At 40.8% G+C, this 20,262-nt stretch overlaps 1 protein-coding gene across 1 annotated transcript in view; it reads left to right on the plus strand.

Annotated features, from left to right (window-relative positions):
- The first annotated feature begins 2,166 nt into the window (after positions 1 to 2,166).
- Positions 2,167 to 20,262, plus strand: part of LOC117820450 (inactive dipeptidyl peptidase 10-like) — a 139,070-nt gene continuing 120,974 nt past the window's right edge. The window contains exons 1-4 of the mRNA XM_034694224.1: positions 2,167 to 2,323; positions 2,684 to 2,792; positions 5,785 to 5,859; positions 7,351 to 7,426. Coding sequence (XP_034550115.1) covers positions 7,370 to 7,426 — 57 coding nt within the window. The 5' untranslated portion in view covers positions 2,167 to 2,323; positions 2,684 to 2,792; positions 5,785 to 5,859; positions 7,351 to 7,369. The remainder of the gene's footprint in view (positions 2,324 to 2,683; positions 2,793 to 5,784; positions 5,860 to 7,350; positions 7,427 to 20,262) is intronic.

Consider the following 20,262-nt stretch of genomic DNA (forward strand, 5'->3'; position numbering starts at 1 on the left):
TTTTCTGTTCCCTGGTAAGTTTGCTGTTTCCTCATATAGTCCAAGTCTATAGCACATTTCTGCCTTTTGCACACAAAAAGTAAACAAAGTATTTTTTATCTCTGTTTAAATTTACTCTGCGTAATTGTTAAATGCATTGGGGCCATGCTGCATGCTTCAAATACATTGATTGATTGATTCGTTTACTGTGGAAGGATGAGCCTGTCCACATTACCGTCTTTGCAGTTGGTTGAAAGTGTACTCCATGAATCAAACCTGTCTCCTGTTCTATGAATCTGCAATCACTCTGGCCTTCTATTATTGTAGAGCAGTCTAAATACAGTTATTAGCTTAAGGGAGGACACATTTGTGTTCATTATTGTGACGTTTTTTATCATGAAGGCCTCAGAATAAAAGCTGAATGTTTCTCTAGTGCCCATTAAAAATTTGCTTTTTCAAGAAATAACAATCCCAGCTGTAGAAATAAAAGAAAGTCCAATGATTAACTTCCACCAGCTAACATCACATCCAGGAGCAGTGACAACTCTGGGAATCCATCAAAGAAGAAAGAGAACCACTCAACTCGTCAGGTGCATCCATCTCACACTAATATCCCTCCTCAGTATAGATGGTAACAAGAAAACACATCATGGTCACCGCTAATGAAAGCATTGGACACAAATAACGCTCCCTGGCATGATGGGAGTGGAGGCAGAGATTTATTTAATGATTGTCGAGCCGGCTGGCTCGAGTGAAGCACATCAGACTGCAGTGTAAATAGAATTTCCTCGGCTAGGGAGTGAAATTCAGAGTTTAAAAGAAAGATTCTGACAGTTGCAGAACAAAAATATAAACATGCAGACTCTCTCAGGGAGTAGATGAAAGGATGAGGAACGATTGAAGGAGAGTTGAAGGAGAGATGCACCTCGTTCGTCTATATTTTGTAGCCGATTGAAAGAAAGTAATACGCCTGGCTGACTGATGGACAGATTGTGACATCAGGAGGTCAGGTTTGGACTGACGCAGCAACCCTATGCACTTCTTCCTCCACATGCACTGCAAAGCTCTCGGCTGAATCAGCAGGGAATAATTCTGTCATGTAGATCAAAGAGGAATCGATCAGCATACCGTAAAAAAGAATGCACATGCTGCGTATGAATGAGGGCAGAAGGGCGCCCAGGAATAGACGAGACAGATTAAAAGGAATTTCAAAGTGGACAAAGTCAGAGTTGAGCTGTGATTTAGTGAACCTGCAGGATAGTGTTGCTTTCTGAGTACAAAAATGGACCTGATTTAGTATCTCAAAATGATCACATATTAATATTAGGAGACAATCCAGGTGCTGTGGATAAAACAAATTTATTGATGTGCTGCAATCAAAGGAAACAAAAATAGACTTTACACAAGAGACCGAAATTAGAACAGGTTTGGAATTAAAAGAATGAATGTTATGTAACATGAGGCACATTATCAGCGGGCCACAGATTATAAAAGAGTCAGAGGGATTAGTACACTTGGCACCCATGGGCAGGGCAGTGTGGCGGGACTGAATGTGCGGAGTCAGCTCATTGTTATGGTGGAGATATTTTTGTAAGCAAATCCGCCACAGCAGCAGATTTCCTTAAACAGATTTGTGTGGGGGGGAAGAAGCAAACACATCCAGGGAAGAAAATCCAAGAATAATCCAGCAGGTTGTAGGAAATGTGGGTGGATAAAGGAAAAGACTTCCTGAAGTACTGCATTGTTTCCAACTTTACATCAGCATGAAACAGTGTAGACAGGCAGACTGCAGATTATTATCTCTACGCAATCTTAACCTCATTCTCACACCACCTTCAGAGCCGAGGTCAAGAGCACTTAGAGTCATACTCCAGGTGCATGCAAGACCCAATTTAAATGGTTTTGGCTTCCTTCTTTCTGGGTGGAGAAATGGAAAACACTTTACCTTTGTTTGTTTTTCTACTTTCTAACCTAGCTGGCTGATCTTTATATGACAAATATTTTTCACCCAAATAAAACTCATCCATGTCTCTTCCTGTTTTATTTTGTATCACTCACTTCTTTCCTCTCCTTGCACACTTTACTTCCTGTCTTTGTGCATTTCCCTCCTTATGATTTTGTGCCCCGCCCAGTTTGGCCTCACCTGTGCCTGATTAGTCTCACCTTCCCAGTGTATTTAAGCTCTGTGTTTGCCCTCTGAGCTGGTTTGACTTCATCCTGAACCACCAGGTCCAGCCTTTGTGTTTTTGGGCCTTTGCTCTGTTCTCCTTTGACCGTTTCTGAACGCTTGGATTTGTTTGCCTACTGCTGACTACTTCCCGGTTTCAACCTTTCCTGTAACATTGTAAGCTGTGTTTTTTAACATTCAGAGTATTTAAACTGTACCTGCTTGGCAGTTTGCTTAACTTATACAACTTAGACAGAGCTGGTGCAACAGGCCACCTGCTTTGTGCCTGTACTGCAAAGCAGGATTAGCAGTAACTTCAGGGTTATCTCTGAGCAGTGCCTGAAAGGAACAACTCTTCAAACCAGTGTTAATAGCTTAACTACATTTCTCTGTATCTTGGTGGAAGTATTGTTGTTTTTAGAATCAAACAGCTTTTCAGGAGCTCTGCTGTTTCATTGATCAAGTAATGTGGTAGCGTCAAAGAAGCATGTTAGCAGACTATCTTCTCCTGATGTCTCTGTATCCAAATCCTTTCAGAAACTCATGACGGCCCAGCAGCAGGAGATTGTGCAGACACACAAGCTTGAATACACATGAAGGGGACACACATACTGAATGACCAACCCATGAAGTCAACCATCACCAGGTTAGTCTGCTAACACCTGCTGCTAAACTCTAAACAGCTAACCGGGTACATACAGATGCTAAGAGGTGCACAATAAATGAGGATTTAAAAGGGAAGTGGGAACTTAGATCAGGAGAAAGAGACAGGTTGAGCCAGATTTTTCTAGATAGCTTTATATTTTTGTCAGTTGACCATACTGCAAAGAACACATTATTTCTATCTGTGTGTGATGAAGAGGAAAACTTGGGAGAAGGTTTAAGAACTAATTACTCACAAATCTTTATTTTGGCAGTCCCAGAAATATTTCACCCCCTAATCACTAATAGGTTCGATTGGAATCATTAATCAGCTGATAAACTGACACTGTCAGAGGGGAATAAAGGTGATTCTCTGTAGATGACCAAAGTTATTATCTGTGAGTGTAAATGAACGATCATTTTAACAAAAACTGTGAAAATAAACAAGAAAAACTAGCATTGACTTTCAATCAAATTTGGCAATATGAATATCATACTACTACTACTACTAATAATAATAATAATAATAATGATTATTAATATGACATATGAAAATAGCTTTGAAGTTGTGAGCTACTTTTGCGTAGCTCACTACATTTTTCTTTGGGTATCTTTGGTGCACTGAAGCTCAATTTAAAGTTGAGTAACTTGAAGCGTAGCTCACTACATTTAGACGTAGCTCGCCAACTTTTTATCGTGTGTGGCTCTGTTGCAGTGGGACGTATTAGTTAAGGGATAACCATACATTATCCCGCTTATTACCCGGCTACTAACTTAAATACAAACACGTTGTCAAAAACATTGATTAAACAATTATTTTAATGATTTAAGGTGATTAGTGTACACATTTCTTTAAAAATAGTCCCAGTGATTCCATCTCAGTCAGCTTTCCATGGTGATGGATTCTTATCTCTCTGTTGTGGTGGATTTAACATGACACTGTCCTCATTCAGCTCTCCTTCTTCTCTGAGCTCTGCGGTTCACATACCTTTAAAAATAAACAAATGTCACAACTTTGAACCCTGCTGCTATCACCACCACCGCTCATGGTTTAAGTTTCTTTGTAGAGATCACTAACCTAAAGTTTCTCTCACCTGCTCTGCTCGTTACTAATATTACTGGACAGGATCCAATATGTAAACATCGTAGCCTGGTGATTTAGCATGCTAACCGAAGCTTTTAGCCACATTGTTTACCTCACCTTACGTGTCAACAAGCAGAAGCTAAATGTGTCGGAACTCTTTTCGGCGGGTTGATTTGACATGACGTTTGATCAGTTTGCCTCTGGTGTTGCTCATTTTAGTGAAAGTTAATCACTGCTGTCAAGGGGTTTTCACCAATCAGAATCAATTACATCAATGACAGGAGCGGTCTAGTGAACAGATCAGTCTTTGTAAAAGCAGAAAAAGTCCATAAATAAAAAAACAACTTTAGCAGTATTTAGTAAACGGATTGCAGAGAGGATTCATGATTGTAAAAGTGAGGTTTTATGTACAAGAAGGGAAAATATGAACGTCCTGATAACATTAGAGAAAATGATGTAAGAGCAGGTTTTATTCATCGATTTTAAAACTGATTAGTCGGTTTCTGTCTCTTCCTGTGAGGCTGTGAAACCAGCAGACAAAACTGAGGAGACTCTCAAAAACAGATTCATAAACGATTGCAGGACTGGCTGCAAGGTGTTTAGTTTTTGTGGAGGGTGAACTCTCTGTCACCCCTTCTTAACAGCAGCATCAGCAATCACATCAAAATTAACATATTTATCCAAACAAGAACCTATAAAGTATTTAAATTATTCCACTATCGCAACATTTTGCTGTGCTCCTCACTCCTGCATCTAAAAAATACATTTCTTGGTTTGAGCTAAAATCAGGTCGAGCATTTCTGTAGCTTTATTCTGGACCAGGAGGAGAAACAGCAGACAGGCATCATCTGAAAGTTTGACCATAGCTTATTTTCTGAGAGCTCCTGCATGCACCAGTGAAAAAATGCATACGAAGGAGCAGAAGGCTGCTGCTTACAGAGAGGGAATGAATAGTGAGTTAAGAGACTGACATAAGCAGCAGAGAAAAAAAGATGCAAGAGTAAATGTGACCTGTGGCGTTATCAGGGGTACAAAAGTTAGTTTTAACGTGCCTCAGATGATTCATAGTCCTGGTTTAAATCCTGCACAGGGCCTCTCTGTGCACAGTTTGCATGTGTGGGTTCCCTCTTGGTGTGAGTGTGAGACGATCCAGTTGTAAGTCTCTGTGTTCACCCTGTGACTGACTGGCAATCCGTCCAGGTTGTACCTCACCTCTCATCCAATGACAGCTGGTATTGGCTCCAGCTCCTGAGACCCCAGGGATGTTGTTGTGGAAAATGTAAGGGGTCAAATGCAAATAGGAACATAATGCATTCTCTCTCTAGTTGGCTGAATACTCTGCTGAGCTGTCCTTCTGTAGGGTGCTGCCGGTCTGACTGGTACGAGTCTAGTCCTTTTGGGATCATTTGATTGTGGCATGAAAAATAAACTAGCCAACTACAGTGATGTGTAACTGGCACTCGGTGTTATATCTCATAGCAATAATCATAAATGTTTTACATCCTAGCATAGACCACATTTTTAAAACCTACCACCCCAGCTTGGCCTTGTTCTCTGCTTTAACTGTCTGCTGTTGTGCAGACTCTCACTTCCTGGTGACATTTTGTTGTCCTGCTGTCGGACAGTGACACATTTACTCTCACACAACCTTTCCTGCATCAAAAGGTCGGTATCCACTCTCCAAAAGTGGATACATGCTTTCAAGTGTAGGCAAGCGGTGGCTTTCAAAGTGCTGTGATAAGCTAACAGAAGAGGATGCCTTTACTTATTAATGCTGAGATTCTCGTTGCAGCTCGGTCAAACTCTGACTGCGTGATGTTACTGCTGACAGCGACTATACCATCGCTGAGTAACAGAGCAGGGCAAGACATAACCTGCATGACACACATTTCTTGTCTCTCTCAAACTGCAGGAGTGTAGGATCTCATCCAGCCATGTTTCGAGCTCATCAACTCTAAAGGTCACGGCAGTCATACAAGGCCTGCAGGTACATTTAGTCTCTCTCTAATAGCAAAGTGGATTAAACCTCTGACAGCAAACCTTGTAAAAATGCATGAGATCTTTTTTTTTGCCATCAAGTTATAGCACCTGACTGGCTTCAGTAAGAAGGTGTGTTTAAAACCAAGACCTTTTCCATAAATGTCACCAGCAAGGCCTTCTCGTCTGAGAATGAAACACCCAGGAAATTACTTGTGACCTCCGAAGATGGAGCACCTGTCAGAGCAGTACAAATTCTTAAAGGAACAGATCTGTCCAGCGTGTTTTTTTGCCCCCCTAAAAAATGCTCAGTAACATTTGGAAAAAAGAAAAGTTTCAAAATAATTCAAGGATCAACTTAAAGTATATTGTCTCTTATGGACACTTTGGCAGATGACCGGCTCTACCACTGAGCCACAGCTGCCTTGATATCTTGACTTTTCTGAGTGCGAATATGAGTAGAAGTATCTGAACTTAAAAAACACAGTAGGTCTTTAAAGATGTGAAGAGATTTACCTGTGTACCACCAGACTTCACACAGTGTGGAATCAGAGACCTTTCACGCTATTCCAGAAATAGATGCCCTTGATATTTACCAACTGACCTCTTCTTATAAGAATGAACAAAAGTCATTAAAATATATTTTATGAGGGAACCACATGTTGAAATAGCCAAATAGGATGAGCAATATTCTGATTCACATAGCAGCAGTCCCTTCACAAAAATCCCACAGCAGTCACTATGAAGAGCCTAAAATACTTTGCTTAAACGGACATAACCAGTTTCTCTGTCCTTGTGTGCATGTGACAAAAGGGGTTAGTGTAAGTGAGGTTTTTACAAGCTCAACATTTCTGCCTGATTTTATCATAATTATATCTAAATTGTATACTGTTCATTATGATGAATAAATATAAATGAGTAATCAGTTAAAAGAAATGGGAACACTTTTACAACAGTGAAAGTTTAATATCTTTGTCCTTGCAGGATTTCTGCAAACATGATGCCTGTGCATGCACAGAGATGTTGTCATCTGATCACGTTATGCAATCAGTCCTTGTGAAATGAAAGCTTGTATCACGGTTTTAAAAGCAAGTTAATTCCTGTGCCAACAACTGTCTAGTAATGAGTCAGGCTTTATGACAGAAACATATTTGATGGATTATAAGCCTTTATGTTTTCACTGCCAGATTGTTCATATCTACTCCGCTCCCGCGCTCTGTGTGAGGGCTAACTTGGCCTCAGCGTTACCGTCGGATGAGTGAACAGCCCGCTCGCTCTCACAGCTGGCGCACCAGCAGAGCAGAGTCTTTACGCACCCGGCATCATTGGCTGAGAGCCCAAGCGTGTCAGAGAGAGGACGGCGAACCAGTAAACAGCGTTAAACGAAGCAGTAAACTAGTTTCAGAGGCTCCCTTGCGTCGGCACTCGCTCTGTGTGATCACTCTCAGCAGCAGTTTATCGATCAGCGGACTGATTGGCTTTTTCTCTCCCCGGACCGAAGCTCTCCAAGGTGCTGAAACATGAACCAAAGCGCGGGAGCGGTGCAGCACACGCGGCGGTACTCAAGTGATGCGAAGGTAAGAACAGTGCATGGGTGGATCGTTTTCTTGTACATGTTACAACGTGGTATGCGTGGAGCTGTTTATGTTGTAGACAGCTTTCAGAAGTCTCTGCTTTGTGTTTACCTCTCAGTGGGAGAGGGAAGTCGGCTGCTCTGGTGAGTTGCCCAAAGAAAACTAAACCACGTGTTTGAAGTTCATGGCGTCATTTAGGTGACATGGAAACAGTGTGTGGACACAGTCACAGTATCTGATCGGTTGTTACGTTGCTTTGGTGCAGAAACAGTGTTACAGATAAATGATTCATCGGGACTGCATGCAGGACAAACGGTGTTCCCGTTTGAGGACGCTCCCTCTCGAGTGCATCCACTTGAGTTAATGATTTATAGGTCCTTGAATACTACCGAAGAATATTTCAGGACAACTATTAACATTTAATATCAAACCTAGATATTCAATGCATTTATCAAGTCCTTGTATGATTGAAATTTGCATTGCTGCTAGACTTGTGTTTCGTGTTCAGAAGGACCTTTCAGGTCGCTGTCAACTACATCAGTTAAAGTAAGAGGAGTGTCAAGGGAAAGAAAGTCACCTCAGCAGTTTTCTGGGCTCTATATCAGACTTGACTTAACTTTGTTGGAGCAGCAAGACTTTTAGTTTGCATAGTTTGCTGCTGAATCAGACACTTCCTCGTGACGCCTGACCCCTGTGGGATTTTTGTGAAGGGACAAACAAACAAAAAAAACCCTTCACATTTCACTGACTACTGAATTATTATGGTATTTCCAGTACATTTTTGGAGCTGAGATTTGTAGAAACCTTTGAATGTATATTTTGCAGCAAGTGACCATGCAAGAAATATGCTTCTTAACCATAAATGATGCATAACAATGTCAAATATTATTCTGTGATAACCCAATTTGTGTGGAGCAGCATCTCCTCAGTGGTGAAGCTCCACATGTGCTGCCACAGCTCTGTTAGGATGCAAACTACAGAGTCTGTTGGGCAAATTATGTGATAACATTTTTCCTGATTCAGCCCAACTTATTCTCCTGCATTCTGTAGTATTTTTAAATTCTCCCCCAGACCAGGAAGCAAACGCACAAACTTACAATGTGGCTCTGTCTCATTGAAGAAATGGATTGGATGACATGTATTGATTTGCAGCCTGTTACAGTGCAAGCAAACCAAATATAAGAACTAGGGGTGGACAAAGTGTCAAAGTGGACAGAGATGCAGTTTGTAGAAGTAAAACACATGCACAGCCTGCATGCACATAGAGCAAATGTGTTTAGTGTTTTTTTGCAAGTGCAGAAAGTAAAAGTAGTGCATCCAACATGAGTAATAATTTAGAGGAAACATGGGAAATTAAGTTCTTCATTGAGACCAAAATGCCAAAGTGTAAAGGGAGTGAATCCAACATGCCTCTCTGCAGAGCTGATAATGTCTGCAGCTCCACAAGAGATTTTTTTATTTAAACTCCCCAAAACTTTAATGAGGCTGCAGAGCCATGGTTAGTCTGCATAATGCTGAGCAATAGCACTGAAACCACTGGATTAACTTTCATCAGCCTAAACCGTGACAGCATGAGCTTTACCCAGCTTCAGCCCCTCTGCATTGCATGATTCATGTGATAACACACCAGCTACTCAAAAAGGACAGATATCATCATACTATGTCATATTACAGGATAGAAACAGAGGACGAAGGAAATTGTAGTACCCACAATCCTTGGTGAATACATTGTACAGTATGTTATGTACTATGCAGAGACAAAATATGGTAGATAAAGTAGAATAAAGGGTTCTTATTGTATTTAATGATAATCTGCTGCCTGTTGCACTCCGTTTACTCCTTTATAACACTGGAAACTGTTGAATAAAATTAATATATGTAACTTTGTTCAAATGTCAAGCATTTACAGGCATGTTGAGATAACAGAGAGGCATCTTTCAACAAAGAGTCGGAGCGTTTCTTTTTTTAAAGAGCTTTATATAACAGAAACAACTCAGTCTGGGATTAAGTTTGTCTGAACATTGCCTTAGTCTAAGGCCCCGTTAATTCCACATAAAGTCCAGATGAGATTTGAAACACGCTCGTTTATTCTTGTGTTGCATAATACAAAAAGACATCAGAAGACAGAGAGGAAACACAAGGCAATACACAAGGAGATGTTTAGATTTATGAGATGTAATGTTGTAAATGGACGGAGACAGAATGCAACAATTTCAGAGTGACGTACTGAAATGAGCAAGTTGAATTTGAATACTTCCAAATTTGGCTGATTTAAAAGTGCTGGCATACAAAAGTCCTAATTGTTAATGTGAAAGAACAGAGACGAGCTGAAACTGAACACTGCTCCTCCCTTCAGTTACCATCCTGGGAACATACCCAAACCCGTCCCACACAACCTGAGGGATGCAAGGGAGAAATTCTGCACATAAAAGAAAATTAGAAGTGCCCCCTGAACCTCTCCGTGCTTTGTAATCAGCCTGTGGTATTTCATGTTGAATCTTAAACACAGGAGCCAGAGTACAGACCTGAAAGCCCAACTGACGTATCACTGTTTGTGAGTCTGTGTGGACTCTGGCAGCTTCAACTGTCTGATTGACTTTTCAGAGAGAACTGCTCACAGGCATAAAAATAGATGAAAGCATGAATAGGAAAATAAACACTGCATCATCTGCTGTAAGAACTGTGTGCTGTGCAAATAGGGGATACAATAAAAAGGAGGAATAGAAGTAATGTTTATTCAGTTTGAGGTTGATGTAGTGGTGCAGGATGACAATGTTTGCCAACGGGTGTGGATGATAGCCAGCACCAAGAGAGGGGCATGGTAACCAGTTACAGCCAGTTAGTGCGGCTTATTAAACTGGTCTGCAGAAGTTTGTGAAGAGATCATGAAAGTTAAATAGTTAAATGAATGTGGACATAAATTACCCCTTTTTGTCGAATCTGACAGCCTGAACTGAAAACATTAGTTTGGATGTATATTCATGCCTTTGAGGATCCTCCCTGACATTGTTCAGGTGGGCTGCATGTGAGAAGACAAATCTGTAAGTCTGCTGGTTCAGAATGAATCCAGTTCCGTGATGCTTTTAAACTGCTGCTGCTCAAGTCGGAGTTGCCTGTATTGTGTTTCCCTCCCTGGTTTGCATTGTGCAAAAAATCCTGGTTGCGGTGATATTAACCCAACGGTCACAATCAATCAATCAATCAATCAATCAATCAATCAATCAATCAATCTTATTTGTATAGAGCCAAATCACAACAAACATTGAGCGTTACCTCAAGACACTTTTACAAACATAGGAGGTCTAGACCTCACTCTGTCAAATTATGAACAGAGACCCAACACCCACCTTAAACCATTATGAGCATTGCACCTCGCAGTATTTAGCTAGTTACAGCAGCAAGGAAAAATTTCCTTTTAACAGGCAGAAACCTCGAGCAGAGCCAGACTCATGTTAGACAGCCATCTGCTGAAAGTTGGGTCTGGAAAGAGGGATAGAGGAGAATAAGAGACAGGGAGCAGTGATAGTGATGAGATTAGTAGTAGTAGCTGTTGGTGCTGGAGTCCATCACGTCTGTATCACTGATCACTGAAGACCCCTCCTCTTTCATTTGTGTCCAGACTCTGAGGAGCATGTGTCTGCAGACCTTGAGGCTGCAGATACAGGACTTCAATTCTAAGATCAAACCCTGACCGTTACTCTTACCGTAATTGCTGCAACACAAGGGTCCTAGAATTACGGTCCTGAATCTGAAGCCTCCTTCTCTGCAGACACATACTATTACAGGCTCCCACCTACATACTAGATAGCCTATTTCCATTTGAGAGTGCGTGTCTAGCATGGACAGCCTCCCACTGTGGGCTACATGTGTGAAAGGGCAAGTCCAGAAAGGTCAAGACCTGAATGTCTGAGGATTGTCTGGAGCGTGTGAAATGGGTTTTCATGTAGGCCATCAAAGAAAACCAGTCCCCCAGGTACTAAGAGCTGGAGTCATATATGAAAGCAAGGTGCAGTTATGCCACATACGTAACAGTAATTAACATCCTTCTATGACAGATTTCTGGATGTATATTTAAAGGTGACATATCATGCAAAATTGACTTTTTAATGGTTCTTTACCTGAAATATGTGTCCCTGGCATGTCTACAAACCCCCCGAGAATGAAAAAAATCCATTCTGCCCCTGTTTTGATTTCTACACCTTTCTGTAAATGTGTGTGAAACGAGCCGTTTCAGACTTCCGTGTTTTTGTTATGTAACAACAATATCCGGTCTGTCACGGAGTCAGAGCTCGGAGCTTGTTCAGCCCATAGACTGTATAAAATAATACTGAATCCCTCCCCCGTTTTTCATTACCTGCACAAATGTGTGCTAACAAGGAGCTTAGGAGGGAGGCATGCTAGTTGTAGGCTGTCTTAATAAACACAAAGGTCGGTTTTACTCCCCACGTCTGCAGATTTGAAGATATAGTGGATGATTTTTATTTGTCATGGATAAGTGCTAGCGCTAATTAGCATAGCCACATAGCTATATGTTCATAGCTGTAGCTGTAGCTGTGTACCAAGACACACGTCGACATACTGACAAATAAAACAACAAGAAACACTAAATCTGTGACCAATCATTCATAAAAGGTCCTGCTGCCTTTCTGGCAGAGGTCGGTTTTACTCCCCACGTCTGCAGATTTGAAGATCTAGTGGATGATTTTTATTTATCATGGATAAGTGCTAGCGCTAGTTAGCATAGCCACATAGCTACATGTTCGTAGCTGTGTACCAAGACACACGTCGACATACTGATAAATAAAACAACAAGAAACACTAAATCTATGACCAATCGTTCAGAAAGGTCCTGCTACAGGCGCCTCTCCGTCAGGATCAGATTCAGAGGGTTGAAGTAATGCGATCTCTGAGCAGCCGTGTATATTCAGCCAACATGTAAACATTAGATCAACGTGCTGGAGAGCCGAGGCACATCCACTTCCTGAGGGGGCGTGGTCAGAGGGAAAACAGAGTGTTCTGATGAGGAATGAAGAAGAGGACTTTTCAGGCATGCCAAAATCTGATTTCAAAGTGTTTTTTTGAGCAGAAACTTTAAAGACATGTTTTGGGGACCTCTTAGACCAATATATATTGATGAAAAAAGCGTGATATGTCCCCTTTAAACAAACCAGGGATCCTTCTCGAAACAAGACAAAGTAATTGTCGTTTTTTTAATTAACCAGCGTGCATCTATTTCTTTATCGTCTACTTGGTTAAGTTTAAGATAAGATGATGGTTTAGGTTGAAATAACCCATCATAGTCGACTTCTGGTGTCAAACATAGACTGTATTAAATATGGACGTAGTATCCGTGACGTCACCCATCTGTTTCTGAAGCGCTGTTTTGAGGCCAATCATTGGCGAGAGCCATATTGCTGCTGTCAAGCGATTGTGACGTAAAGAGGCGGGCTTTGAGCCTCCTAGCCAACAGCTACAGTGTTCCCGCCTGTCAATCAAGTTGGCTATGCCCCTCATTAGAAGATTTGTAATCTCAAAATCTTCAAAATTGCCGCGTTAGAAAAAAATTCACCCCCTGTACAGTGTGTGCCAATCGAGAAATGAGCTGTCCAGACTACACTAGTCTTTTGCACCAGGCTGTAAACATGTTTATGTCTGCTGTAAAGATTGGCTTTTTTGAATTGGTGTGTATGTGGTTTCCGGTACTTCCGGAGCCAGCCTCAAGCGGATCCTCGATAAACTGCAGTTTTTAGCACTTTAGCATTGGCCTCAATTTTCATGGCCGGAGGTTGCTGCTTGGTGTCAAACAATGAGCTCTTGTGTGAGAGTGAGAAAGCTCTGTGCCACATTACCCTGTGCATTGCGGCGTCTGACAAGATAAAGACTTCTTGTTTTCTTGTTTCTCATACTAAAAACATGTGGTGTTACAGCAGGAATCTTCACAGGTATCCGATCACGAAATGAAAGCAGGCATCAGTGTCATCAGCAACTTTTATTTGAAATAATAAAAATGGGAAGACCGCCTGTCGTAGTGACCTGATACACCTGACATTGCTATTTCTGGAGCCACGCTCTGCATGAAACTTCTCTCTGAGGAACAGAAAATAATTTGAATCACCTTGGCTATTTTCCACACTCTGTGCTTGTCTTATTACACCCAGCATTTTGAAGCCATTAAAAGCAGCTGCAGAAAATGGAAAATGAGGACAATTGTGACACATCCCCCCTGGGCTTTGATGGTGAAATAAATGTGCATGCATTGCTGGGGGCTATCCAGTTCATTTTCTCGCCTCCTCCAGTCAATCCATTAAACTGCGGAAGTGAGCGATATAATTATCTTCTGAGACCAACAATTTTCCTGATGACACATTTTGAACAATATGAATCTCATCAACACAGTGTTAGACCTGGTTATGAGTCCCTTTGATACTTTCTTCCCTGTGGACATTCGCCTGCTGAAGTCTGACCCTGTGGTTTGTATGTTCATAAAACAGGAAATTGTTTTTTATAGCTGTGAGAGTGTTCTTTTTTTCTGACAGTATGTTTTACCTTGAGTTGAATATGTTGACTGTTGAACCTACAGAGGAATACAGATTGCAATGCAGCGATAAATAAACAATTTACCCTCTAAATTATTCTTCACTTGTTTTAGCAAATATGCAAAATTATGTTAGAAATGAGCACAATCTGTCAAGACTGAATTTCTGGAGGTATGAGCTTTGTTTACATCTGCATGTTACGTATGCAAGAAGTCATTCTTATCAGAGAGACTTCACTATTTTCATGGATGCAAAATAAAGTGATCTGATTAAGACATGTGTGAGCATGCATCAAGAGTTATTCCTCTGGTCTAATGTGTCAAATAGCAGAATCAGTTCCCACCATCAGTGCACATTGTCAACTAAACTGTTGTCACTGTGTTATTTTACATAATGTGTTACAAATAAAGTAAAACAAAAACAAAACTTTGTCTCTAAATACCTCTGCATACAGCACCTCAGCTTGACCTTCCTGCACCAGAAATGTCCACCTTCCCCCTTCTCGTGCCTGTGGCTTTGGATGTCTTTATTTTATTAACTTATTTGATTATTGGTCACGTCAGGTGGCACAAACATGCTGTAATTAGTTAGTTTTATCCATAAACTGTATAAATGATGCACGTAGTATCTGTGACGTCACTGATCTGTTTCTGAAGTGCTGTTTTGAGGCCAATCATTGGCGGGGGCCATATTGGTAATGCTGAACACATTATAACTGCTGTCAAGCGAGTGTGACGTAAAGACGGTGGGCTTTGAGCCTCCTAGCCAACAGCTACAATGTTCCCGCCTTTCAATCAAGTCAGCTGTGCCTCTCATAATGGAAAAATCCTAATTTCAATATCTTAAAAATTGCAGTGTTATGAAAAAATTCACCCCCTGTACAGTGTGTGCCGATCGAAGAATGAGCTATACACACTACACTCGTTTTTTGTACCAGGCTGTAAACATGTTTATTTCTGCTGTAAAGATCGTCTTTTTTGAATTGGTGTGTATGTGGTTTCCGTTACTTCTGGAGCTAGCCTCAAGCGGACACTCGATGAACTGCAGTTTTTAACACTTCTGCATTGGCCTCAATTTTCATGGCCGGAGGTTGCCGCTTGGTTTTACCCCAACCAGGAAGAAGCAATCAGATCAAGTGTTCACACATCTAACGATACCAATATCAAACAGCATCAACCTCCACTCTTCAGCAGAATGAAATTTCTGTGTTTACATGACACATTTTAATTCTGATCAGGTTGTTATTCAGATTATAAGTTTTGCACTTAACAAAGCTACTGTTAAGTCAAGTTTACGCTGTTATGAAGCAGAGTTTGGAGAGGTGACAGAAATATGGGGGAATGCAGAGATGTAAAATAGCACAAAACAAAAACCAGACATTTCAAATGATAGAGTAGCGCCTTAATTCCATAAACCACCAGAGCGCCCGAAGGATGCAATATTTGTTGACCTTTTATTTATTCATTTGTTTTCCAGATGCGATAGTTTCCTCTTGACATCCTAGAGGGGAAAAGATGAAATTGATATAAAGTCCCTCATGGATTACCGTGCTCCATGCATGAAACCTTTCCTCCTGCTGGTCCATAGCTCTTTAACACCCCCCATACTGCAGACCAGGACCAGGTCGGCTAATGAAGCACATTTGGAATAAAACAGGAAAAATCTTCTCCCTAAGAATGTTTTGTTTCGAGGCTTAGAGAAGCTGACAGGTTTGCAGTTTTTTGTGTGTCTTACATTCAGCTCTTTGTTTGTAGGTTTTTGACTCTGCATCGGCTCATTTTTGTACTTGCAGTGTTGCCTTTCATGTGCTCATTGCTCTTTCCTGAGTTTTTCTACGCTTTTTGCTGTTGTATTTGTTTAAGATGTTTGTACGTGGTTTGCAGTTGGCATAAATCTGAAGTTGCATGATTTGTATGTATTGCTTTTTCAAATGCTCTGCAGGGTTGAATTGTGCTGCCCTTGTTGGCAACCTTGAAAGAATGCACACTCTTTTCGTTCTATCATGCATTTTGTTACAGCCAGAAACACAGGCGGACTCTTGAAGGACAGTTCACTTGTCTCAACTTTATTTTGGTACTTCACAAAGATGAAACAGCACCTTCTCTATTCTCTGCTTGCAACTTTTCATGGCTGCTGGTAGCACACTGCAGCTTTCTTGATGACTCTGTCTCATAATACAACAGAAATAAAACTCTTCTTTTATTAAAACTTCTGCATGTTTCCCTGTTCCTGACTCATGCATGAATCATGCAGCAAAACTAATCATTGCATTTAATCTTCACAACATCAACCTCTTAAAGTCCAGTAAATGCAGTACTCTACATCATTTCAGGATGAATTAAACACATGCAAAAAAAAAATAGAAGAAGCATAAGAAACATATATACAAGCCTCAAAGATTGAGACATACACAAGAAGACAAAAAGACAGACTTGTTTACTTGTAAGTTTTGTTCCTCCGTCACATTATCCATCTCCTCAGGGGGGACAAATTGAAAGCACTTACTCAGAGCAAGGAGCCTCTCTCAAACTTTTACATTTGTTATGAGCCGAGAGAAGAGTCGGAGTAATCCAGCGGATCATTGGTTTAGAGAGTCATTTTCCCCCGGTGGACTATCAGAGTACTTCAGGCGAGTGTCACAGCTAAGAAAGAGGCTCTTACACATTTGTCCTCATACACTCCTCGTCTCTTGAAGCCCAACCACAGTTATGATCACACAGCTTTAACTGAACGCTAGATTGCCATTATCTTTGTTTGGATTCCCCAGCAGGGATGTTGTTATCAGAAGCAATATGTCAGCAGGATATACAAGAGCTCAGGGGCTGGACTGCATCTGCTGCAGGGAGCAGTGCAGATAAAAGGATCATGTTGTGTTGTTGAGCAGTGGGTGTTTGCCTTGTACTCGCAGTGTGATTGGTTGGTGTTTGGCTTTGAGTATTTTCTGATGTTTTCTCCTCTTCGTCAGTCATATTTCTTGAAACAGGTCGGTCTATCTATGTTTGCATGCACATGAATCCTTTAAAAAAATATGACAATTCAACTTTTGAAGTGTTTGTAGTCCATATATATTTTGGATGTGTTTGTGTCAGTTGTAGAAAGCTGCTACCTTCTCCATTACGTTAAACATTACTGGTTTCCATTTAGACTGGATAAATGCAGATCTCGACAACCATTGTTCATACATTCTGCCTTGTTTCCACTGCAAGATCTCTCTCCAGGGACCAGAAACCTTTTGGAGGAGTTGGGTACGTTTTCAAAGCAGAGATCAGGGACTAAACTAAATTATGTGGGAATTGCTTCACCACTTGGTCCTCTGTCTACCTCTGTATTATAAACACTGAATTTTTATTGTTTAAGTCTCTATTGTTGCTGTGAAACATGAGAGATATGTGCTGCTATGAGTTTTTTAGACTTTGAGCTTGACCGTCTTGATTGCATTTCTTCAAACCCTACCTGAAATAACCCCAAACACACACACACACACACACACACAAACACACACACACACACACACACACACACACACACACACACACACACACACACACACACACACACACACACACACACACACGCATGCACACACGCACACACGCACGTGCCCAAGCAAATCCCTGCATGTATCAACACGGCTGGTTTTAATTTGAGCGTCTGCTCAAGTGAAAGAAAAATTGAGATTACGTATGTAAAGCTCCTCTCTGATTCTTTAGCCATCCTTCATTCAAAGCAGGGTATTGTAGCTTGCATGCATTATTTCAACCCATTAAGTCAGATCAATGAAACCCAGACTGGCTCTGGCTGTGCAAACAGTTCAGCATGTCACGTGACACACGCCTGTGTCCTGGGCATAAAACCAACAGGTTTTTTTGTCGGTGCTAATAACAGGATCAGATTTGCTTACACCGTTCTGTTCCTCTTTTGGGAGCTAACAGCTTGTTTGAGCACATTAAGCACACAAATCAACACAGGGTAACAATGTGTGTCTTCAGGGACGGTCCCGTGTGTAATTTAAGGGGAATCCCCTCTGAACATCAGGGCTCATCAGGGAGAGACCCTGCACCACAGGGAGCTCCCACCAAGGGACAGATGGGCGAACAGTCGGGCTCTCATCGCCTCAGTCCCTGCAGGGAGAGTTTCAGGGGAATGTGACTGAGCCAGAACTTTAAACTAAAACTAAACATACGGAAATAAATCTCTGTGTCTCTGAACACTGTGCCAACTTCTCCTGGGGGTTCACACATCCAGTCAACTGTGAAAACTCATGCAGCTTTATTAACTTTGCTTAACAATCCTAAAATCTCCATTTAGACATTTAACAAGCATGACTCGAGGAACACATTCTGAAAGGGAAATAAAAAGTAACATCGAAGTGTTAGTCTCTATCATGCTGGCCATCAATAACAAGAGAGAGGAAGACTCAAATTAAAGGCTCTTTGTGGCGTTCAGATGGTGAGTTTGCAGGTATCTGTGCCGAACTTGAACGCTTTTACCCTGACGGCGTTTTGCTTTTCCCGTCAACATTTTTAGAATATTGGCTGTACCTCCTAATATTATCAAGACAGACTTGTTGCCTTAGCTTTAATTCATTTGAGAGGAAGTGTTGATGATGTTTATTTTGCATTGTTGTGCACAGCTTTAGCCACATCATGATCAATTTCCACTACCTACCACCAATCAACAATCTAAAGTTTTGTGCTCTACAAATACACTGAAAGTAATAGAAAACATGTCTTCCATGTTTTCTACTGAGGCTATAAGAAAGTAATGTTTTTGTCATATTCTCAACAGGAAGAGGTGCGATCATTAACTCCTCTCCAAATATTGATTGGATTTGTGTGATGTGTGTGAACTGGTTGTCACCATTGTTAATCAGAGTTAATAACCATTGTTTTGGGGGTTCAACCAATCAGAATCAAGTATTTAATGGAGCCGGATAATCAGTAAGGAGCTGTTTAATAATTCAAAATGACATATAAAGTGATACCAGAAGAGCAGCCAGCTCAACAGCTGAGGACACACAGCGGTTATGGAAGCATGCTCTTCTTTATAATTGACTCAGTTTCTTGCTCAATCAATTGAAGTCCAGATTCTTATGACAACATGATGCTGATGAGCGAAAAGATTGAGTATTCATTATTTTTGAAACCTGTACTTAAGTGTAACTTCCCAAGATGCTCCACTTTCCTCATTTGAATGCAGGCAGCTCTTCAGATCTTCAAAATAGAATACAAGCTAAGCAGAACCTAAATTATTAAAATATTTAAAACTTTACTCTGGTAAATTTACGACTGTATTCTGTCTCAGTTCTTCTTCTTCTATAACGGGGCCTTGTAGGATTGGTATCAGCACTTTACCAGAGTCTTGTTTTTACCCAAGAAACCATTCTTCTACTTGAGCGTCTCCGCCTCTTAAATCAACAGATTATTTCAGGGTGGACTTCATATTGGCGTATCGATTCTGCAATGTATCGATACTCAGACGTTACTCATTTGAGTATTGATTACTCAAATAAAATATCAATACTAATTAATAAATGCGAAATAAAAGTGCGGTGATTCCAGTTAGCTGTTTTTAGCCTGCTAGCAACAGTTCAGTCTGCGGCTGCACGCGTCTGAGGTGAAACATGGCTGAGAGAAAGAGGAAAGAGTAGTGTGGTGTGGGCATATTTTTCAAGTGTAAATAAAACTATGGCAAGGTGTAGTTTGTGCTGTAAAAATCTACAACACTGCAGCAACCATTTTAAACACTTAAAAACAGCGCATCCCGAGGCTTACCTCGAAGCGTGAAAAAGACAAAGGAGGAAGCAGAGAAGGATGCATCACCTGCACGCCCGACACCATCTACCGCATAGGTCTGAAAGTATATCCAGGTGTGTGACTGTCCCCAAGTTGAGAGACATCATAATCACAGTGTCATTTTAACAGTATTCATGGTGAAGAGCTTTCCACTCAGAGAATTTAAATAGAGGATGTTGATTATTTATTATTTATGTGTTTTTCTAAATTTATTTCATTTTTTAAAAAAGGCCACCAAAGGATTTGCATATTAAAGTTTTTAAATGAACAGTATTTGTCATGTGACTTGTCTTTCAAGTGTTGCATTTCATTTTTTAAGAAAATCACTGAAAGTATAGGTATCGGGTATCAAATTAATTTCCAAATAAAGCAATCGGTATCGGATCAAATCATAAAAGTGTGGTATCGCCCAGCACTACTTCATATCTAAGTAGACATAACAGAGTCTATTTCCTCATGTCTATGACTGAAAAAAAATCAAGGCTTTCATTTGTCAAACCTCATAGCA

Source organism: Notolabrus celidotus, chromosome 10 (assembly GCF_009762535.1).
Source record: "Notolabrus celidotus isolate fNotCel1 chromosome 10, fNotCel1.pri, whole genome shotgun sequence".
In the NCBI taxonomy this organism is placed as follows: Eukaryota; Metazoa; Chordata; class Actinopteri; order Labriformes; family Labridae; genus Notolabrus; species Notolabrus celidotus.